Here is a 24000-nt window from a genome sequence, read left to right as displayed (position 1 = left end):
GCTTAATGAGACGTTCTTATTACATTTCAACATCTACCTCCTTTGATACCTCTTATTTCATAACGGGCCCGGAACTCCCGCCAAGTTCCCCGACCGCCTACTCTTTCATTTGTCTTTATAACATCTCATTTGTCTTTCTATCACCTCAAAGTTACCGGGAACCTCAATTTACATTACTGTTAGATCCAACAAACCATGTTTAGGATGCTGTGTTTATTACTTTATTAATGCATTGCTTCCTTTTCGACGTACTGCTGAAATTCCTTTTCAACATACTTCTCTCTAAAAAATCAGCTTTCAATATGTATGTATATATACACATATATATAGCATGTAAATATATAAATATATAACTAAATATATATATATATATATATATATATATATATATATATATATATATATATATATAAATAAAAATAAAAATATAATAAAAAAATATTATATAATAAAAAAATAAATATACAAAATAAATAAATATAAATAAATATATATATATATATATATATATATATATATATATATATATATATATATATATATATATATATATATATATATATTTATATATATATAGTAACCAGTTAAATGTGTGTGTGTGTGTAACCTGGATGCATGCTTTATATATATAAAATCCATAAACTTGCATAAACTCCTGAACACACGAGCAACAGATAAGAAAAAAGACAGCCGCATATGGTGATCCAGAACTAACGCGGGGCGGGAGGGCGGCGGGGGGGTTAGGTATACCTGCTTTGCTGATGACGTGACGTCTCCTCCTCCTCCTCCTCCTCCTCCTCCTCCTCCTCCTCACTTTAACCCACATAATCTATTCAAACTCCGCAGCGAGTTTCCACCGGTCTTTGCTAATTGAAAGTTGTTCCCAAGTTCCCTTGTTCAAAGTTCCCCTTTCAAGTCCCTCCATATTTTGAAAGCGGTGCAGCTAGGGGCAGAAGGGACGCTGCAGCTGCAGAGACCCGTTAGTAATGCCTACAGTGCACCACGTGAGGTGCACTGATGGCACTAACCCCTACGGAACTAAGGATATGAAGGAGAAAAGCTGAAATTCCTCCGGAAGTCAGGGGATGCACGAGGAAAGAAATAAGTGTCTTATCTAAAGTTAGTATGTTTTTCACTGGTATGGCGTGCATTTATTAACACTATACTAAAAGTGGCGTAGCAGAAGACTAATTCTAAAAAATAAAATGCGCCTTGGGGTCATGGTAGGTGATATAATTAATACATGTTAAAAGAAAGGTGTACATCACAAACTCAGAATACGGTTTGATCGGTCGATTTTTGTAGGCTGGTCAAGGATACCGAAAATATATTTTGCTACATATTACATTAAAACAAAAATCTAAATCAACATTCTTCATACAGATTTATTCAGTTCTTATATACTTCATAAATTCTCCCACACATTTCATACGTAAAAATTAATATAAAAATTGGTTAATAATTATAATGATAACTATTTACCACTTAGATCTTTCTAAGAAAACCGTAAGGTTTTAAGAAAGCACACAAAGCTTCTCCAGTTATACACCACATCCTCTCCGAGAAACCTGGAAAGACGGAAATTACCCTCCTTGTCTTGGCACTACAAAGGGAACGCAGACTATGAAGTGCAGCACAGTGAAGAGGGTAAAAAAAAAAAGAAGTGTCCAAATCCTGCATGTAATGTTGATTTCCCATTCCTATACTTTAGCCGCTATCCTGGGGGGTGTCATTTTACATCTTCGAGTGTAATGATTATATCATTTCCAGCGCAGAATACAGCCAATGACACTTCTACTAAAGTTTGCCGAGACTCGTTGGTTTTTTTTTCCCCCTAACGGAAAAAGAGTGCAAGCATGCTTTGTTATTATAACCCTTGACCAGCTGTTTGATTCAAGTTCCTTAAAAGGACTGACAGACATACATACACATGGGTGGAGAGAGAGAGAGAGAGAGAGAGAGAGAGAGAGAGAGAGAGAGAGAGAGAGAGAGAGAGAGAAATTTAAAAACATCTGAAGTCAAGAGACGACTAAGTCTTTAAATATGCATGTGTAATTCACATCTGAAAAAAACGAGGTAGTGTAAATTGCCATACGGGAAGACAACAAAACGATTCGTTGGGAAATGGCCCCCGTTAATTAAAAGGTTCCCATTTTATTAATAATTAATGAATGCAACACTTTCCACCGGGAATAACGCCTAAGCAGACAAGGACTGGAAATTAAAGAGACAAAACTTTGCAAACTGGAGCATAACCGCCCACAGAATCACCCGAAATGGGCAAAATATGTAAAACGGTCGCATAAACGAGTTAAATATGCAAAAGGAGGTTAATCCATGAAAATTTAAATACCAAATACAACACAACACAGCACAAAAATTATATATTAATGTGCACACGTACAGCAACATGTTTTCGACTTTACTGCAGTATCTACCTGTTTATTTCTTTTGATATTAAACTTACAATTACAACTTCAGTGAAATTATAAGTCACAAAGTTCAAGTCCACATGAAATTTTCTTACCTCAATTGTCTCACTGATAATCTCGAAAGTTAAAACGCTTCAATAAGCGTTAATCAACAATATTCACTTCCGGTAACGTTTACATATTACTTTATATTTCACTCATTCATCATGTACCGATATATATATATATATATATATATATATATATATATATATATATATATATATATATATATATATATATATATATATACTAGACAAACACAAGCTACGACATATGCATTTACCCATCCATGTCTCCAAAAGGAATATCATTCTTTTCTCAACAACCTGCGAGATATGCATTTACCCATCCATGTCTCCAAAAGGAATATCACTTTTCTCAAAACTGAATTGTCAGACCTCCAGCAGATACTTAAAATAATATATTCTGAAAAAAAATGAGCTCCGTATAAAAGGCGTTCATCTAATCCTCCATACTATCAAATTGATCCATCTTTAACGTTTAAATTTTAATAAATGCATAGCATCCTCTACTCTCTCTCTCGTGTTCCCTTGCTAATGCAGCAGGGGGTTTTAATATTCACCCACCTATTGATATCGGCGGTCGGCGGTCCCCGGAGTAATCAAGTGTCATTGTGCTCGCATAATAATCAATACTTTTGAGAAACAGAGCGAAATGACTATTTCAATTATTCAGGAGTGGAGGCCACGCCTTTCCCTTCGCGTTGTCAGCTTATCAGATGGCGAGGATAACTATGAATATATTACGGCCGCAAAATGGATGAATCGGATAATATGAAGGTCACTACCATAATCACCCAATAAATAATAACAATAATAATAAAACAGTGGATTCAATGAAAAGATACTGGTAAGCATGTGAAGGATGTCTGAGTGTGTTTACACGCATAGACAAAAGCTAAAATTGAAATGATATATATATATATATATATATATATATATATATATATATATATATATATATATATATATATACATACATGCATACATACATACATATGTACAAGTATATGTTAAGTGTGTATGTACATATATTTATATACATATATATATATATATATATATATAAATGTATATAAATACATATACATACATATATAATATATTTATATATAATTATATATATATTATATAATAAATACATACATATACATATACTGCATATATACTTATCCAACATTACACCGTTTGTCCTAACAGGGATGGCTTCAATTAAAAAACAAGACAAAAGGCCTGAAACATATTAAAATTCATCGTACAGTTTAGCTGAAAGTGTGTATTCCTCTACCACCCAGGCTGCCGCAGAACACCCGGCAGGCCACCCGCTTCTTAAAGTGATTCCTATTGAACTCCAACCCTTCGTTTTGCTCGTGGTTAAAGCAAGTGTTTTAAGGAACATTCAACTGCCTTTCATGAGACTCTTCAAAATTGAAAAAAATCCTGCATTACAATTGTTTTTTTCATAATGAGAATCGGTAATAAATGAGGGAGCAATGTCACAACATTACTTCGAGAAATCCTACTGAACACAAACACAATGCAAAAAAGAAAATTATAAACAATTCCTCCATCGAAACGCATCAGCAGACTCTGACCGCCTCATCAAGGGTATAAAGGCAAACGCTGACAGCAGCAATATTTGGCGAGTGACAGAACCACCGACAAACCTTTACTCCGAATGAATTTCCAATCTTGTTAAGCATAACAGAGTAGATTTCCTTGTCCTAGAAATTACGGTAAACAGTGCCGCAGTACATGCTAGTGTTTGATGTAGAACTCTATTATTCATCAGCTCTTTCACAGCTGAATGAAACCAGACACGTTTGTGGCTTCAGACAATTAAAAGTAAATATATTCACCAATAAGAAAATGAAGAACACCTACATATAGAAATGTAAATACTAGTATCACATGGTACGTCCAAAATTAAGAACACCTCCATATACAGATGTAAATACTAGCACCACAAATCACGTTGATCAAATGTTGGAGTCTTTTCGATAAACGTTTATATACTGTTTTTCTTTTTTGTCAGATCTTCCAATAATTACTACTACTACAACAACAACTACGACCACCACCACCACCACGTCAGCATCAACTACAGTGGAACGAGAGACTGCCCGTCAGTTGTCAAATATGTCACAGCGCAATCATGACAGAGGCAGCAGCTATTACGGTAAATGACATCTCGGTTCTTCGTCACTTTCCGGACCTGCTTGTGTCTTCATTTGCAAATTATTAATGTAGTATATTACATATTCATAGAGTGATATGACGAAGTGGTTAAGTAAAACTCGTTATTAACAGAGGTGTTCAATTTGTATTTAACAAAGACAAAATTGAAAGAACGATTACCATAGGGATATCAAAGAGAACTCTACCCTGTTTTCGGAAAAATGTCTAAAATAGGCTGAAAAGGTTATTAGTAATTTTTGCAAAACAACTTGAATTATTTCTCAGCAGTTTTCTACTTATTTGGAAGGGAATTTTTTCAACAGATTTTCTGGAAACGATGCAGAAAAGATTCCAAGAATGGACAAGTTTAAGAAAAGTATTTTTTAAAGTCTAATTAAGTCACTAACAAGATAAACGTTCAGCTCACTGTCAAAATATCAAGACGATAAACAGCATTTTCTTTAAAATTATGATAAAACATATCACTCATACGCATCATATATTTTGAAAAATATACTGGCAAGAGAAAAGAAAAAAGCACAATCACTCATGACGTCATGAAATGCACTAACAAAAACTTCCATTCGTTTCAGACAATCCAAGTTTATACGGAACGGGTAAGTAAAACAGAACGCGACTGTTGCTGTACAAATCTCTCCAGTATGAATTCTATCATCAATAAAGTATTTCTCACGTCAAGGTATTACTCCAAGGTCTAATTCAGTTTTAACACCAGCAAAGCAATGCACTGTGACTTAGGTCTAAATTTAACACGTGTTTGTTTACAAATGAACGACGAATTTTGCCAATAATTTTAGTAATTTATTCATTAATTGAAAGAGAGCTAAACTTGTATCTGATTTTCTACCTAGCTAACTCTGGAACCAAGTCAGCGCTTTCAAGTGCTAAAATCTTCAGTATTTTGTAAGTATACAGAGACCCCATATTCATAAAAAGTCTTGTAATGAATCCTCACAACAGTCATGATTTCATAAAATGTGGTGTAGTAGAATTAGTAACTAAAATTGACATTTTTTTACAGTAATGATCGCAGAAATTAGGCATTTTCTTCATTTCCATTATAATACAAGAGTAAAATCCTTAAATTAGTTTCCGGGCAATCGAGAATATTAAAATGAATTATCGTATTGACAATGTTTTAAAAATATTAAAATAAACAGAATTAGAAACTTTAGTTTAAATGATTAATACGAGCCCTTGATAAAAGAAATATTACCCTTCAACCATTAACTCTGGTTGGATTTTTTCCCTGAAATTTACAACTACGGAAAGACCCGTCTTCCAACCACTGGCTATAAGGGGTATATTGAAAATTCTTGTTGTACTGCGATGCCTTTATCGACTTCAATCACCACAGGAAGATTCCTTATCTTCTGAATAATTGTTTAGAAAGTAGTTTTATCTGAAAATTGTTGATGGCAAAATTTTGCATAGAATCGTATAAATATTCAAGAGAATCACTCACTGCCATCAAGGATGAATCTCACGCAAAGCACCATAGTTTTCACATTTTTTGTTAGAGTGATTAATTTTGAAGTGACTTGATCAAACCTCCTTTCGTGAACTGAAAAATATAATTTTATTGCCTAATTCAAGTTTCTGGAGAACTGGGAACCTGGTTAACACCTTAATCGTGTGCAGAGAAAATGCTACCAAAGCATCATTCCAATTATTTCAGACAGTGTTTCTATTTACATAGCTCAAAATACTAGGTAACAAAAAAATACAATAAAATATGCGCAAATCAGACGCAACGTAAGAAACCGGTTTAGTTACGTTCCCAATCCACAGCATCACCTTCTGTAATTCAAGCTTCTCCAATTGGCTGAAACTTGACTACTGTGTAAGAGACACTGCTTTCCAGAGTTTAATACTCATGAACTGGAGTTGCCTGATGATGTAACAAAATAGCAAGAGTATAACTTTCAACTGGTCTTAGTGACTGAATACAAAATTGGCCTTATTATCAACTGATCAACAAGCGTAATAATCAGAATAACGACTTGAAACAGTGTAGACTTCGCGAAATTTCAAAGAATACAGAGATTATTTGAAAATATTCCCGTACACACAATATATACACAAATACATATATATATACATACACAATATATACACAAATACATATATATATACATATACATATATATATATATATATATATATATATATATATATATATATATATATATATATATATATATTATATATATTATATATATATATATATATATATATAATATATATATATATATATATAATATATATATATATATATATATATATATATATATATATATATATATATATAATATATATATATATATATATATATATATATATATATATATATATATATATATATATATATATATATATATATATATATATATATATATATCAGCTTCTCTCTCCTTGGTTCCTTCTGAATATCTCTTTCACTCTCTGAAAGGCTGATTACTAAACCATCAGCGACGAGCCAGTCGCGCAATTACATTTTTTGGCTGTATCAGATGTGGCAGACCTTTGAAAGCACCATTTGGGGAATAATCTATTGAATTTCATACCAAGTTCGGGGAACCTCCAGCAATTTATCACTCTCAGCTCAGAAGTGTTTTTTCTTATCCCTTAAACTGGTCATTCACCTGCAAGATTCGTATGATGATTTCATAGCGATTGGCGCGAAATATTTATTCTTGATAATGTACGGTGGTTTATAATGGAAGTCCTTACAAGATTGTTGTATCATTGTCATCTTTTCAGCACGTTGCAATTTCTGCCTTGGGTTAGTGGGCTGTGTGCTGGAAGAAGGCTACTGTCAAACTGCTAACTGTGGTAAACTATCATCAATCAATAATTTGACGAAATTTTTAAAGAAGATTTTTTCCTTTTAAACAATGAAATGATTAGGATAACTGTCTTTCAATATATCGAAAAATTATATCTACGGTGAACATTTATTTAAAATGTCAAGTTTAAGATTAATGTTTATGCAATCTCATGCAATTTAATTTTCAGTGCAGTAATATTAATAATAACTGCCTCTCAAGTACAACACCTAGCAAAGAAAAGTCAAACAAATTATGGATTAAAAGATAAATCAATGAGAAAGATTTCCTTGTTACTGTAGTTTTCTTTATTTTTGGAAAAACAAGGGATGAAACGCCTCAGCCATCCTTTCATAATTTCTATAATCTAGATTATTTTCCTTCAACTCTTTGATAAAGTTGTGCAAGAAGAGCATCATTTCTACTGAGCTTATTTCCATATAACTTGGGGCAATTATCACGAGCTGATTCGACACAATGCGAATCATGTCTTTTGTAGGCGTGGATATGGAAGACACAGCGGAAACAACACAAATGCCTCTCTCAGACACTTCAAGTACTGTATGATGCATGTCCAGTGCGGCAGAATCTGCTCTACTGAAACATTACTATCCACTTCATCAGGGACCGCGAGTCATCGTTTTTCTCAAATATCTTTCAAACTAATTATTTGAGCGAAATGGTACTTTGACTCAGTATACAAGACACCTCCCGCTAATTTTTGGTAATATAGCGCATGGTCAAACGGTTTTAGTTATGGCATTTACTCTTGACTTACATGGTGTTGCCAAGCATCGCCAAACTACGCATTCGAACGTCCTTTATCCCCATCCCGTCTCTCCCTCTCCCTTCCCCTCCGCATCCCTCCCTCAACCCACTTTCCTGGCCTCCCCATCTCCCCTCCTCCCCTTTCCTGTCTATGGGGGATAGCGGACGTTCGATTGCGTAGTTTAAGCCTGCTTGCTCATGCGATTTTGCCTTTAAAAGTCAAGAGTAAACGCCTTAAATAAAACCACTTGACAATGAACTATATTACCAAAAATTAGCTGGAGGTGTCTTGTACACTGTGCCAAAGTACCATTTTGATCAAATAATTAGTTTGAAAGATATTTGAGAAAAACGGTGACTCGCCGTCCCTGGAATGGATAACCGTCTGCCATAGTCTGTTAATACAAAACTAAACGATTTGTCATGATTTCAGATTTGGGAACCTTCCATTATATCCTTTCATATACTTGATGTTACATTCATATACGTATCTAAGAAAAACTAGTAAAAAATCCACCGAAGTCTCTTCGGCGCAATCGAGTTTTCTGTACAGCGTATAATCAAAGCCACCGAAAATAGAGCTATCTTTCGGTGGTCTCGGTATCATGCTGCATGAGCCGCGGCCCATGAAACTTTAACCAAAGCCCGGTGGTGGCATATCCTATATCGATGCCAGAAGCATGATTATGGCTAACTTTAACCTTAAATAAAATAAAAACTACCAAGGCTAGAGTGCTGCAATTTGGTATGTTTAATGATTGGAGGGGTGGATGATCAACATACCAATTTGCAGCCCTCTAGCCTCTGTAGTTTTTAAGATATGAGAACGGACAGACAAAGTCGGCACAATAGTTTTCTTTTACGGAAAACTAAAATTACCAGTAGATTCCTATGGTGAGGATGGGTCGATTCCAGCTGCGGTAAATGTATGTGCATTCGATAGATACTGTGTGTATAAGAGCGCCAATAGACCTTTTACCCTTCTCGTGGTCAGGTCGGCAACGTGACCTTGTTCTGATACTCTGGATGCAGGTTCGAATCCTCTTCTTCATATTCCTGCATTTAGATCTTAGGATTTGTAGTGACAAGCGTATCCAAAAAGTGTGGGGAATTCGAAAAGTCAAGAGGGCATTGTGGTTATTACAATTACACACACACACACACATATATATATACATATATACATATAATATATATACGTATATGTGTATATATCATACATAACTGTGTGTTGGTTGCAACCATGACTAAAAACGACGTGGGCCTCGTAGCCTCACTCCAAAAACATGCCCAAGTCCGGGAGGCTACCACCATCTGGCGCCTGCCCCTCTGATGGAGGTCATGACTTTTCTGAACTTCCAGACAAGAGTAAAGAAGTAAAATATACTGTGTGAAACTCTCAGCCGCGTCCCATGAAACTTTCAGCCACAGGCCGGTGGTGGCCTGTGTTGTTGGCACCTATAGCTGTGCCACATGCGCGATCATGGCTAACATTAACCTTAAATAAAATCAAAACTACTGAGGCTAGAGGGCTGCAATTTGGAGTTTTTAAGATCAGATGCGCTGTGAATTTCAGACATACATAGAACCAATTCAGTGACCTTTCAGCCAGGGGAGAAATCCAGTATTGTGAATGCCAATCTAAAGCCTACGCAAGAACACGTAGAATGGAACACGATTGCTCCGAGAAAATTACTTATTACTTCAGTTACATACAATTTGCTTTTAAATTCTTATTTATATAGTACTGAACTTAAAAGAGTCAGAATCAGTTACATCTTCTATCACAATGCTTGCTAGAATCTGAGTGTGTCTACGGCATTCGGAGAAATTTTAGATACGGAAATGCATCTTTTCATAGACGGTGATGAACGACAGTTATTGCTAAGCTCTAGCAGAACTTTCATGCTGATAAAAATTTTAAACTTTTTTAGCATCATGGACATAAAAGATGTGGCGAGTCTGTTGCAGCATTACTATAGTTCTCTGCCAAGGTAGTACTCCTGAGGCCTCTGACCTGCTATGCGTATAGGAGATATTTGAAATTTTCATGAGTTAATCCAACGCTCTAAATCTCAACACATTTTTCCGGAAAACATTGGGTAGACTTGTTGCATAAGAAGGACATTTTTTCCCAAAAGTCCGCGAGATCTGGTTTGTCAGATGTGGAAATCTTTCTCAAACGTCTTTCATGTAACGTCAGCAGTTTTTCTTTGGAAAAACTGCTGAGATATAAGACGTCTGAAGTGTGACTTTTTCAAAAAAAAAAAAAAAAAAAAAGGCGAGACTTAAAATTTTGGACGATGAAATTCTTTCTTCCAAATATTCGATACCTACATGAAGAACGTCTTTTATTTATAAATAAACATTAACGACCTCAGAGGAAGAAAGTCTTCTCCCCCCCCCCCACCTCCCCCCCCAAAAAAATATTGGTGATACAAGATGTAGGATACCTTTTTTCCTGGTATGGAAATGTTTCTTAAACAGTTAGGTTATTTTTTAGTTTTTCTTTCACGAGACACAGGATACATATCTGGACATTATTATTATTATTATTATTATTATTATTATTATTATTATTATTATTATTATTATTATTATTATTAAAATAGTTTAACCAGACCACTGAGCTGATTAACAGCTCTCACAGGGCTGGCCCGAAGGATTAAAATGAAATGGAGTCCCAGGTCTACGCCATACGCTACGCACTGGGACTAAATGATGAACGAATAATGAAACTGAAAATATGCAAAAAGGCACATGCTTCCACACTAGAACACATGCACACGTTAAATACATTTACTCAAGTTTCCATCTGCACCACAAAAATAAAATAAATAAAACTGAGTAATGATAAAAATCAGAATGACTTAACATCTTTAAAATTCTGATTTTTTATATATATCAATTGCCCAGTGGGGTTGTGTATTTTTATAAATTACTTTCTATGCTTTATCAATTAATTTACACTTCCTCATGAATATTAAAATTTGGTCAATTGAAAATGTTGCAGACTGATAAAACTTCGCCAACCGATCCATTTCCAAAAGCTGATAACCGATGTTGGCTGTATTTTGGATATTTTGGACATTCGCATAACACATGATTAACTGTTATCATCACTTTGCATTCTGAGCATTCGGGAGCTGGTTCATGTGGGCTGACATATCTGGAAAATGTTGCTCAAAATTTCCATTTAAACTTTCACTTCTAAAGCAAACTCAGTCTATTTATTGCCTTTCATTCTACCCGTAATGATGCTGCCGCCAGCACCTCATTTGTTACTGCTTCTAATTCTTTACTTTTTTCTGCTTCTTCCGCTACTGTTAACATTCTAAACAGGTGAATCAATAAACATGAACATAAGTCTCACAAACTACGCAGTTAGTACATAAATTAAGAGCATGATTCTACTGTTAATGGCAGTATATTGCTTTTTAAAGGCAAAAATACTTTAGAGAGAGAGAGAGAGAGAGAGAGAGAGAGAGAGAGAGAGAGAGAGAGAGAGAGAGAGAGAGAGAGAACATGATTCTGCTGATAATGGCAGTACATTGCTTTTTTGAAGACAAAAATACTTTAGAAGAGAGAGAGAGAGAGAGAGAGAGAGAGAGAGAGAGAGAGAGAGAGAGAGAGAGAGAGAGAGAGAGAGAGAGAGAGAGAGGGCTAAAAATCTAGACTAATGCTGTAATCTTTCAACAGGATGGGGAAATATCACAGATTAGCATGTTATAAAGTACCTTACATATAGGGAAATGCGACTCCCTTGGGTCTTAATGTAGGCCATTAAAGTTACTGTTAACTCTAATTAAAATGTCCGCGTCAGAGAGAGAGAGAGAGAGAGAGAGAGAGAGAGAGAGAGAGAGAGAGAGAGAGAGAGAGAGAGAGAGAGGAATCTCTCTATTAAACGTGAAGCTAAAAAAACTGTCATTATTAGAAAGAATTACAAGTTAGGCAACGCTGGTTGAAGAGGGAGAAACATTACTACAACTTGGTCATCTTTGACGGAAAAAATGACCAAATGAAAAACTATTTTACCCTAAAAACGAACTACGAATTGAGATAACACAAAACTAAGTAACATTTTCCCTCCTCGAAATTTCTGACACTTAACACAGTCCCCACCTATAACCCTCGCGGAAAATAAATAAAAGAAAGAACAAGGTAAAAAATGAAACAAAAACAAAAACAAAAAACAATAAAACTTGCATTCATTACGAGTACGGGAGTATTTAATGTTTATTTAATGCGGCAGAGTGGGGACGGGATAATTACAATTTGTATTAATGGCTAATGTTATTGATGCAAAATTAATTTTCCAATTTCCGAGTGGGAAAAGTCGTGGCCGCTAAAAGAAATAATTTTTTATTTATTCATTAATTTCATTTTTGCGTCGTTTCGACAGATTAAAAATGCCTTCGTGATATTGAACCCATGTGAGACGCACAGGGTAATCTGTGGATTTTTATGACACGCGGCGCAGTTCTCTGATATCGTCCCCGCAGGGAATTCTAATTAAGGACTTATTGCCCAAACTTGATGACAAAATAGACGCAGCTGAGTCAGACCACACAAGAAGAATGTCTTGGTCGATATATAATTAATCACTTTCGCGACTACTACTAATAATAATGATGCGAATCATTTACTTTAAAATGCGTTACAGAGGGTCTCCTTGCAGCTTCGATCAAACTGTAATTAACAGGACATCGGAAATGAATTCCCTTACATTCATTAAATGTTCGAATTTAAATGAAACAAAAGATTACGGAAAAGATTATTTCACATCAAAATTTTAGCAATACATTAAGGAAAAAAAATTCTTTATGCAATACGAATCGTCAAGAGATGCAAAACAACAATTTCTACATCACTATAACAATTCATGAGTTCAATAATATTAATAATAATAGATTAGATGAGAAAGAAAGAGAACAAATTTACAAGTATCAAGTCCTGAAAATCGAAATAAGAAGGATATGGAATATGCCAGTGGAAATTGTACCCATAATCATAAGAACACTAGGCACGATCCCAAGATCCCTGAAAAGAAATGGAAAAACTAGATGCCGAAGTAGCTCCAGGACTCGTGCAGAAGTGTGCGCTACTAGAAACACCGCACATCGTGAGAAAAGTGATCGACTCCTAAGGAGGCAGGATGCAGCCCGGAACCCCACACTATAAAAACCACCCAGTCCAATAGGACGACTGTAATACACCAAAAATAATAATAATAATAATAATAATAATAATAATAATAATAATAATAATAATAATAATAATAATAATAATAATAATAATAATAATAAATAAAATAAAATTATAAAAAAATAATGAAAATAATAATAATAATAATAATAATAATAATAAACAAAATAAAAATATAAAAAATAATGAAAATAATAATAATAATAATAATAATAATAATAATAATAATAATAATAATAATAATAATATTATTATTATTATTATTATTATTATTATTATTATTATTATTATTATTATTATTCCTAGCTGTGAAAAGCAAATTCAGTTCAAAGGCCCTTTTAGGGAAAGCAGCTGAAAAAAAACAAAGCATTTTTTAAAACGATCAAATCTCTCTCCCTGTCACGTGTAAAATAACATTGTACCCTCCGAATTCTTACAGAACAACGTAATATGTGAATGGCTTCCAGTTCATGAATTCGAAAAGCATGTTACTCTTTTCAAAACGAATATGAGGCATTTGACCTCAAAATTGCCTCACTCCATTTCACATTGTTTAAAACTAACTCTCGGAATTATGAAAAATTAACCCCATTAAAAATTACTAGAAACTAATAACTCGCAGATACAAAAAATTCACTTCAAAATTACTTAAACAAAAATATACAGTATGTATATATATTCTGTATGTGTGTGTGGAATATATGATATATATATATATATATATATATATATATATATATATATATATATATATATATATATATATATATATACACACGAGAGAGAGAGAGAGAGAGAGAGAGAGAGAGAGAGAGAGAGAGAGAGAGAGAGAGAGAGAGAGAGAGAGAGAGAGAGAGAGAGAGAGAGAGAGAGAGAGAGAGAGAGAGAGAGAGAGAGAGAGAGAGAGAGTAGGGGGTACAATGTTTTTCCTTTCAGAATCACAAAAACATTAAAATTATACAAATGTCAGACCTAATATCATAGTGTTACAGAAATTTCCACATACCTAAACGTTATTAACAAAGCTTGACTGACTTTCCATAAAAGGACGGCACCAAAATATCAGGCACCAAACATAAAAGGCGCTAAATTAAGAAGCCTATACACACATCTTGGTATAAAACCAGCAGCAGGGGTATGGGAAAAAAAATGGCCGCTTCCTAACGATAATCGACAGGTAGCTTAATGATATTAGCGATGATCCTCATTAGCAATCGATGGTCATTAACATAAAACACGAGCCGTGTTGAGTTCAATTAAGTTGGAAGTTTAATTCAATTATTTTATCGGACCAATCTTCATATTTTCATTATCTTCCCTGAAGCAGTGTTACTAATTACGCCACAGCTCAACGTGCCTGCGATTTTATTCGTTAATGATTGATCAAATAAATCGTCTCTCTCTCTCTCTCTCTCTCTCTCTCTCTCTCTCTCTCTCTCTCTCTCTCTCTCTCTCTCTCTCTCTCTCTCTCTCTCTCTCTCTCGTCCATTTTTCTTTTAGCAATTAAAAGTCAAGGTCCTTCAAAATTAAAAATGCACTGATGTGTTTATGTGGGAGCTAATCACAGATCAGCGCCAACCCCCCTCCCTACCCCTCTCTCATAAATTTGTTTTGACCGATTTTTTAAAATATTTTTCTTCTGCAGTCATTGGCGTCAAGTGTAGCTTTGGTTACAGAATTGCTTGTTAGTAATATTCACTAAAATGAGAAATCAGCGAAGCCAAAACACCGCCCATCACCCTGGAAGTGCCGAGAAAAGTGAAACCTGACGAAAAAGCTAAACCCACTTTGTCGAAGCTTCCACTGCGATTTCCGTCTCTCCATCCCTGGCAAAACTATAAAAAAGGGAAAAGGGAAAAAAGTACAAAAAAATAGAAAAGAAAAACGCAAAAAGCGCAAAGGCAAAAATGAAGAAAAAACATAAAACAATCCCCTGAACAATCATGGCTTTCGGGCCGCTACCGCGAAAAGAACCATCGGCATTACCATTTTAATCTTTGAAGCATATCGCCAATGGAACTGTTTTGAGAACAAACATCAATGATCGTTTCCCTATTGACTCTGGCCAACAAACACATACTCGCTGCTGATTGGCTCAGCCGGTGGGGGATTTGAGGGGAGCAGGGAGGAGGTTGAGGTGAGGGACCTACATAGGGCGGGGGAGCCCAGTAGAGGGGGTTGGGGTTCTACACCAGCTTGAGGAGAGGAATGAATACATTATCCTGGGGGTGAGGGTGGGCGGATTTTGGGGAGGGCGGGGTGGAAGGGGTAGAAGAACGTATCAAAACAGCCAAACGTAAATTCACCTCTGTATTAGTGTGGTGGATGTATGTGCATTCATGTATCAATGGGTCCGTGTTTTCAAGTTCGCTCTGTGAGCAAAGCAAACCCGTTCCAGAGTTCAGTTTTTCAGTTTGTGTGAGACTGACCACATTAACTATAGAGAAACATCATACTTAATCAGTGAATTACTGTCGTTCTATTCCAAGACGGATTTAATATGAAAGTAAACCTTTTTGAACGAATGAATTTCGAAATTTAGGCCACAAGGCAACGCACAAGAAATAAAGCGGAAATGGAGACAAAATAAAGCGCTAAACAGTGTCTCCTTTCAGAAAAACTTTCACTTTCGCCTGTCTCCTTTTAGAAAAACTTTCACTTTCACCTGTCTCCTTTTAGAAAAACTTTCACTTTTGCCTGTCTCCTTTTAGAAAAACTTTCACTTTTGCCTGTCTCCTAGAAAAACTTTTACTTTCACCTGACTCCTAGAAACACTTTCACTTTCACCTCTCCTTTTAGAAAAACTTTCACTTTTGCCTGTCTCCTTCTAGAAAAATTTACTTTCACCTGTCTCCTTCTGGAAAAACTTTCACTTCCGCCTGTCTCCTTCTGGAAAAACTTTCACTTTTGCCTGTCTCCTTTAAGAAAAACTTGCACTTTCACCTGTCTCCTTTTAGAAAAACTTGCACTTTCACCTGTCTCCCTTTAGAAAAACTTTCACTTTCGCCTGTCTCCTTTTAGAAAAACTTTTACTTTCACCTGTCTCCTAGAGAAACTTACTTTCACCTGTCTTAGAAAAATTTTCACTTTCACCTTTTAGAAAAACTTTCACTTTCACCTGTCTCCTTTTAGAAAAACTTTCACTTTCACCCGTCTCCTTTTAGAAAAACTTTCACTTTCGCCTGTCTCCTTTTAGAAAAACTTTCACTTTCGCCTGTCTCCTTTTAGAAAAACTTTTACTTTCACCTGTCTCCTAGAGAAACTTACTTTCACCTGTCTTAGAAAAATTTTCACTTTCACCTTTTAGAAAAACTTTCACTTTCGCCTGTCTCCTAGAAAAACTTTTGCTTTCGCCTGTCTCCTTCTAGAAATACTTTCACTTTCACCTCTCCTTTCAGGAAACTTTCAAAAACTTTTACTTTTGCCTGTCTCCTAGAAAAGCTTTCATCTGTCTCCTTTTAGAAAAACTTTCAATTTCACCTGTCTCCTTTTAGAAAAACTTTCAATTTTGCCTGTCTCCTAGAGAAAACTTCTGCTTTCGCCTGTCTCCTTCTAGAAAAACTTCTGCTTTCGCCTGTCTCCTTCTAGAAAAACTTTCACTTTCACCTCTCCTTTCAGAAAACTTTCAAAAACTTTTACTTTCGCCTGTCTCCTAGAAAAACTTTCACTTTCACCTGTCCCCTTTCAGAAAAGTTTCACCGGTCTCCTTTCAGCTTTTACGTCTCCTTTTAGAAAAACTTTCACTTTCACCTGTCTCCTTTTAGAAACTCACTTTCACCTGTCTCCTTTTAGAAAAATTTTCACTTTCACCTGTCTCCTTTCAGAAAAACTTTCACTTTCACCTGTCTCCTTTCAGAAAAACTTTCACTTTCACCTGTCTCCTTTCAGAAAAACTTTCACTTTCACGGGTCTCCTTTCAGAAAAACTTTCACTTTCACTGGTCTTTTAGAAAGACTTTCACTTTTGCCTGTCTCCTTGTAGAAAAACTTTTACTTTCACCTGTCTTTTTAGGAAAGCTTTCACTTTTGCCTGTCTCCTTTTAGACCTTCACTTTTGCCTTTCTCCTTTCAGAAAAACTTTCACCTGTCCTTTTAGAAAAACTTGCACTTTCACCTGTCTCCTTCTAGAAAGACACTTTCACCTGTCTCCTTTTAGAAATACTTTCACTTTCACCTGTCTCCTTTTAGAAAAACTTTCACTTTCACCTGTCTCCTTTTGGAAGAAACTTTCACTTTCACCTGTCTCCTTTTGGAAGAAACTTTCACTTTCACCTGTCTCCTTTTTGAAAAACCTTTAAGACTTCTAAAATTACAGATTACATAGACTTCTGTAAGATATCAGGAAGTTTATCCTGTACAAACAGGTCAGAGTCAAGAAAATGTATGGAACTTCACTAATCAATTGATACACAGTTAAATTTTCCCGCAATTCGTTCAGTGGTAGTTTTCTGTAAAAGAAAACTATTGAGATGGCTATTTGTATGTCCGTCCGCACTTTTCCTGTCCGCCCTCTGATCTTAAAAACTCCTGAGGCTAGAGGGCTGCAAATTGGTATGTTGATCATCCACCGTCAATCATCAAACGTACCAAATTGCAGACCGCTGGCCTCTGTAGTTTTTATTTTATTTAAGGTTAAAGTTAGCCATGATCGTGGCTGAAGTTTCATGGTCCATGGCTGAGAGTTTCATACAGCATTAAACGCTGTACAGAAAACGCGATTCTTCGGCGCATATTTTACTTGTTTCACTAATGTTGCTGGTTATCTAAAATAACTCAAGAATCCCACAATAATTCAAGACAACAGAACCAAATTTTGAAACTAAAATTCCCAATACACCAAAGTCCATTTGTTGCATCCTGAAAGATTCCGATCATTTCAAATAGTTCCAGGAACCTAAAGAATATTCAAACATGCATGATATTCCGGCCATTCTAAAATTCCCAGAGCCTTCCAATCTATCTCAGCTGTTTGGAATCATTCAATACATTTAATCTATTCTGGCATTATAGAGTATTGCAGACACCTCGACGTTGCCATCAGTTTCTGAAACACTCCAAAATTATTCATTTTCACACTCCTTCGACAATGTTGGGTGTCTGGAATATATTCTAACGACTTAGCTTCAAGACTGACAATAGGAATACATGATTAAAATAAAATTCCAAAATTACACTCTGCCCTTAAATCGACCTAAAGAACGTTACTAAATTTATGGCCATGTTACCACTGAAGGAAAGTTCTTTCAAACACTTATGGAAGGAAGATTGAGTTGAACAAAACTAAATTAAATAATATCAGCTTATTTTGCATCATGACAAATCAAGAAATAATGAATTTAACATGGTAAAAAATTAAAAAAATTATTGAAGAAACGTGATTGAAAAGCGCTCAACATGTACACTGATCATGTTTTATGGAATCGATGGCTTACAGATAACCTGTATATAAAATATATCTTACTTTCATATGCAATTTCAGTATACTTTCAAATTTTATTCATCCTGACCGCCGCTTTGTTTCACCAAATATAGTCTTTCCCTATATTCCATCTCAAGCTTGTTAGATGTAACTGCTAGCAAATAAATGAAAGACTCAACCTTATTAATCCAATCTCCAGCTACTGTTGCTTTGTCCTTACTATTTCTGCTTTATTAAATTCATCGAGTTCCACCTTCTAGATAATGCATCCTTTTAGCCAAGTTATTTCATAATGCATCCTTTTAGGCAAGTTATTTCTAAGCTTGTGGGATTTTGCTTACTGAAACAGCATCTTCATCATATTCTAATTCTGCCAAGTTTCTATTGTTACGACAGTATAATCTCCATCTCCAAACATATTTTCATAATAAAATGCACGGGAAAAATAAGCAAAAAGGCGACATAACTTTCCTTGGCAGAACCTCAGTATGTACTGCAAATTCGCTGAGAAGACCTCATCAACTTTGCAGCTGCCTTGTTCATGGACAGTTTCAGTTAAATATATTGAACGTGGAAGCCACAGTGGTGTAATACCTTCCATAATACTGGTCTGTGGACGGTGTCAAATGTCATATCGTAATCTAAAGATACAAAACAGCTCTTACAGACAATTTTATCTGGGCAACTTCTGCATTTGTTACAACCAGCTTGTATACCTCGACGCATTTCTTCAATTTCTTCATCCAGACTTTTGAGGACAATCATATTAAGTAATTTTTTCTTAATGAGCGACAGAAGTGCATTGCCTCTGCAATCACTACATTTACTCGGGTCGCCTTTCTTTCATTTCTTTGCTATTTCAATTACCAACTAGCAGGCCGTCTCCCATCATTCCATTTAACGTAAAACATCCTCACGACTTAACAGTGATATCGAGCTGTCCCTCATTTTGACAGGCATTTTCCACTTTCCATTTTACCTGTGGGCATTCCATTAATCATTTTTGTGGAGATCCTAACGACAATGCCACTCCTGAATATTTGACTTCGTCAGTATCATTCACTCGCACTTATTGATGTTTTTATCTTTTCCTGCGATTCATTCTTAATCTCCACAATTAATTTGTTTTATAAGTTGCTTTTGCGTATGTCTAATCTTTATTGTATACAAGGTCTAGAGGAAATCCATGGTTTCCATCTTACTTCATGGTATTTGTTCCCTAGGAGACCGATACACTTTCCTGTTGTTAATCCAATCCTCATTGCCTGTACCTCTTCAGGCGTGGCTTACAAAACTGAGAATCTGTTTCAATATTCAATTACATAAGCCTCTCGATATTCATCTTCAACAAGCATTAAATATATCAAACTTAAATACTCTTTCACCCCGTGCCCCATATCATTCCTCAAAAATGTTCTTCTCACTCGATGGAATGCTGAGATTTAATTGGTTTCTATGACTGGTACCCGGAGATGTCCAAATATATGTAAGGACGTCCATGCGTTGATAAAGAACACCCCAATTGCAAGATTAAATCATTTTTTAATAAAGTTTAAAAATATATATAATCTATTTTTCAGGCAGTTTAATTATGAAAAGCATCACTAACTGTATTTTCCATCAAAGACACCTATCAATACAGTATATTATGTGCTAAACAGTAATCATGGTGTGCATCCTCCCTCTCTCTCCTTCATACTCTCGTAACCATAAAGTTGGTGATTTTAACCAAAGGCGATCTATTAAAAGCCCGTCTTTTGTCTTTTCTATTTGCAGATTCATTACGTATATCCCGTGGTTGGTGAAGGGACCCGCCTGATGCTGACAACTTCCCAGGAGGAAAAATCCCATGCGGAGACTGACGCGCGAGTTTCAGGCGTGGGAGGTTTCGTGAGATCTTAGGACGAAGTATCAGCTGAGAGCAGCTCAAACGCTGCTGTCAGTAACACAAGACCAAGTTTACTCACATCATTATATTGTACATAAAAAAATAAGGCTCTGACCGTACGAACCACGAATACTTGTACAGTGATTAAAAGTGTGTTTATAATGAGCTTGAGGTGAAACAAAAAATGACTTGAAGAAGAATGTATTCAAAACCAGTCCTAACTGATGTGCTCTTGAAAAGTTTGATAAGTAGTGGAATTGTAATGATATACAAAAAGAGTCAAAACGATAAGAATAAACATTTAACAGTCTATAACATTTCACGAACCAAATCTTCAGTTATGGCAAGAGTTTGTACATTTGTGCTAGAAGTGAAAAGGAAGGAGGAAAATTGAGAGAGACAGCTAACAGACCCGGAGAAAGAGATCTGGCAGCTGTTCAGCCGACATATATAATAATGGTAATTCTCAGAATCCCTTCAGTGAGAGTAGGAGCTTGGGCAAACAGGACAGTTCTCAGAAGGACCAATTCTCGACTTTGTGAATTAAGACCAGAGTTACTTGTAGAGTTGTGTGAATGTTTTCTAGGACAATTTACTGTGCCTGATTCAGCCAATGAAATTGCCTTTAGTCAAAGAAACCAAGAGTAGTACTGTGATCTTTTTTTTTTTTTGGTGGAGAAGTTCAACATTATTCGAAACTACCCTTCAGAGAGTGAGTAAGGTCACGCTACAGATAACAAATGCAGAAAGAAACTGACGCACTTTCACCAGGTTAATCTAAAAAAGAAAAATTTATGACCATTGGACCGGAGATTCTGCTGGCTAAACATATCAGCTGGACGTGAGAGATCAAATTGATTTCTTTTCCGTGAAGAAAAGCCTCAATTGACGGTGATCCATGAATTCTGAGAAAAATATTTATCTTGTAATTAATATTCTTATTCGTTTCCTTTTCATTATCAAATGGAGAACCATTTCTCAGTCCAGGCCTATGAGAAAGAATCTGGGAAAGAATGACATTTAAAACCAATTCTCTCACGTGAATTTGCAGAGCCTCAACTCACAAAAGGGTTCCATCAAAAATCTCCGAGATATATCATAACTTTTTTTTTTAGAAAGGAAATGAAGAACAGCCAAAGTGTTAAGGAAAAACCTTAATCTATCATGAAATTAGATGAATATGAAACGATTTGAGGTCTCTCATCGTTACAATGAATGACGAATGTACCGAGATAATGAAACTGGAAACTCCAAAACGAAGCATCAGGGTTCAAAGAAAAACAAAATATTTCCTTAAAAATGGTGTTGGAAAATCTGTAATACTTGTTTTTATCAGATCTAAGATGATGACTGATTAGCTCTGCAGTTTCCTTTATTGATGTGTGCACAAACAAAACCCTCTTTTTTTTTTTAATAAGAAAATGTTTGTAAAGGTCACAGAAAACGTACCGTTTCCTTCAAGACACTAACTTTTAGTCTGGTTACCCATTAAGATTAACAAATGAGACGCGACAAAGCAACTCCAAACCAAAGTTCCCGAACTGCGCTCTGGTTCGTATGTTTTGCAATTGGAATAAAACTCAGTTTAAAAATCAAACCGGAAATATATTTCCAGCTTTGATAATCAAGTCAATTAGAAGTATGTTTGCAGCTTTGATAACCAATCCATTTAATTTCAATTAACGTCCCGTAAAAGTAATTTTCTGTTATCATTTACAGCACGAAACGAGATTTCGTGCATCGTCCAATTAAGCTTTACAAACGACAAAATCCTAAATTTAAGAGCAGCATAAAACACCCTTCATTCATTTACAATCATTGGACAAAAATGTCGCTGCCTTCGTTTCCTTGCAGCCCTTAAAAGTAAGTATGTACACTACGGAATTGTAAGTATTGCCTTGACTCGCATTCTCCAGGAAGCAAAACCATTTTGAGACCATACCCAAGGAGTTGCCACAATCGTGCCAGGAACTCAAAATGAAAACCAGTAACGAGGAGAAGCAATCTCACAGATTGCAGTAATTAGCTGTCTGGATGTTGTGCCTAAAAACCCATACATGTAAACACCAGAATTCCTCCCACTCATCTCGTTTTATTCCCTCCTCTCTTGTTTACTATGTTGATTTTATTACTGATCGTACACTGTACATAAATATACGCATATGTGTATTGAAACACTGCATCTGCAATAACATTCACATACGAAGACAAAAAATACATGCATGATTACCTGTAGATCTCAATTATTCTAATACTGTCATTTATCAGCTACTAATTAACGAAGTAAAATTAACTTTACCAAACTTTAACTGACTAACCAGAAACCTACAATGTAAATAAAATAGAAACTAAAATGAAATCACTACAAGGTGTTGCATCAAACGATTATCAACCCACACAACCCATCCATGTTGCCAAAGACTATTGTCAGGTATCAAGTTGTATTCTCTTCTTAGACAAAAATATTTGAGATCTCACAAACACACACTTGTACCGTTCAAACACCCCTTTCCTTCTCATTGATCTCGGATATTTCTCTCGAAAACAGCTCTCTCCTTTGGAAATTTAATAAAAAATTGTACAATGAGCAAAAAATTAACATACACATATGCAAATTCCTAATTGGTCCAAATCTAATTGAGAGTTAAACTTTCCATTTTAGCACTATTTTCCTAAAAAAAAAAACATTGTTTTCTTCTATAGCTGGTGTTAGCTTATATATGTTATATATCACTGAAGAGTTAAATATACGAGTCTTGGATATCAAACCGACATCTGTTTCATTATCCTGTTTTCTTTAACAAAAGACACTTCAGTAACTAAAGGTTGTTATAATGAAAGCTTCAAGACACTTCTCCTACTCACCGGCTGAACTGAACTTCAGCACACATTCAGAAGAAATGGAATTAGCGAAGGAAAACCTAAGAAGTTGATAGTATTTTCGTTCCCATAAAGTGCATGGATGATTCTTCAGTAGGTATTGGAACGGAGAGTAAATCCAGAAACGAGTTTACTAATATCCTTCGGCAATCTGGGAGAACTTGGCTTATCGCAGTTCCTCTCCTAAGTGCCATCATGAATTAATTTTACATAATATATATATACACACACACACATATATATATATATATATACATAATATATATACAGGGTGTTTCGAAATTAGAGCACCCCCCTCTACAGCAAAAACTAAAATTGAT

The 24000-nt window shown here is 35.3% G+C and overlaps 1 protein-coding gene and 1 long non-coding RNA gene across 2 annotated transcripts in view; one reads left to right on the top strand and one right to left on the bottom strand.

The window, feature by feature from the left end:
- LOC136826037 (uncharacterized) overlaps positions 1 to 23572 on the top strand; it is a 233280-nt gene extending 209708 nt beyond the window's left edge. Inside the window, exons 7-10 of the mRNA XM_067082909.1 lie at positions 4530 to 4673; positions 5266 to 5289; positions 5545 to 5596; positions 20689 to 23572. Of these exons, the coding sequence (XP_066939010.1) occupies positions 4530 to 4673; positions 5266 to 5289; positions 5545 to 5596; positions 20689 to 20731 (263 nt within the window). The 3' untranslated portion in view covers positions 20732 to 23572. The remainder of the gene's footprint in view (positions 1 to 4529; positions 4674 to 5265; positions 5290 to 5544; positions 5597 to 20688) is intronic.
- LOC136826041 (uncharacterized) overlaps positions 1 to 24000 on the bottom strand; it is an 855957-nt gene that overhangs the window by 222976 nt on the left and 608981 nt on the right. The gene's annotated exons all lie outside the window — the stretch shown is intronic.

This window comes from Macrobrachium rosenbergii, chromosome 40, assembly GCF_040412425.1.
Source record: "Macrobrachium rosenbergii isolate ZJJX-2024 chromosome 40, ASM4041242v1, whole genome shotgun sequence".
In the NCBI taxonomy this organism is placed as follows: Eukaryota; Metazoa; Arthropoda; class Malacostraca; order Decapoda; family Palaemonidae; genus Macrobrachium; species Macrobrachium rosenbergii.
This window is presented reverse-complemented; position numbering and strand designations above follow the sequence as displayed.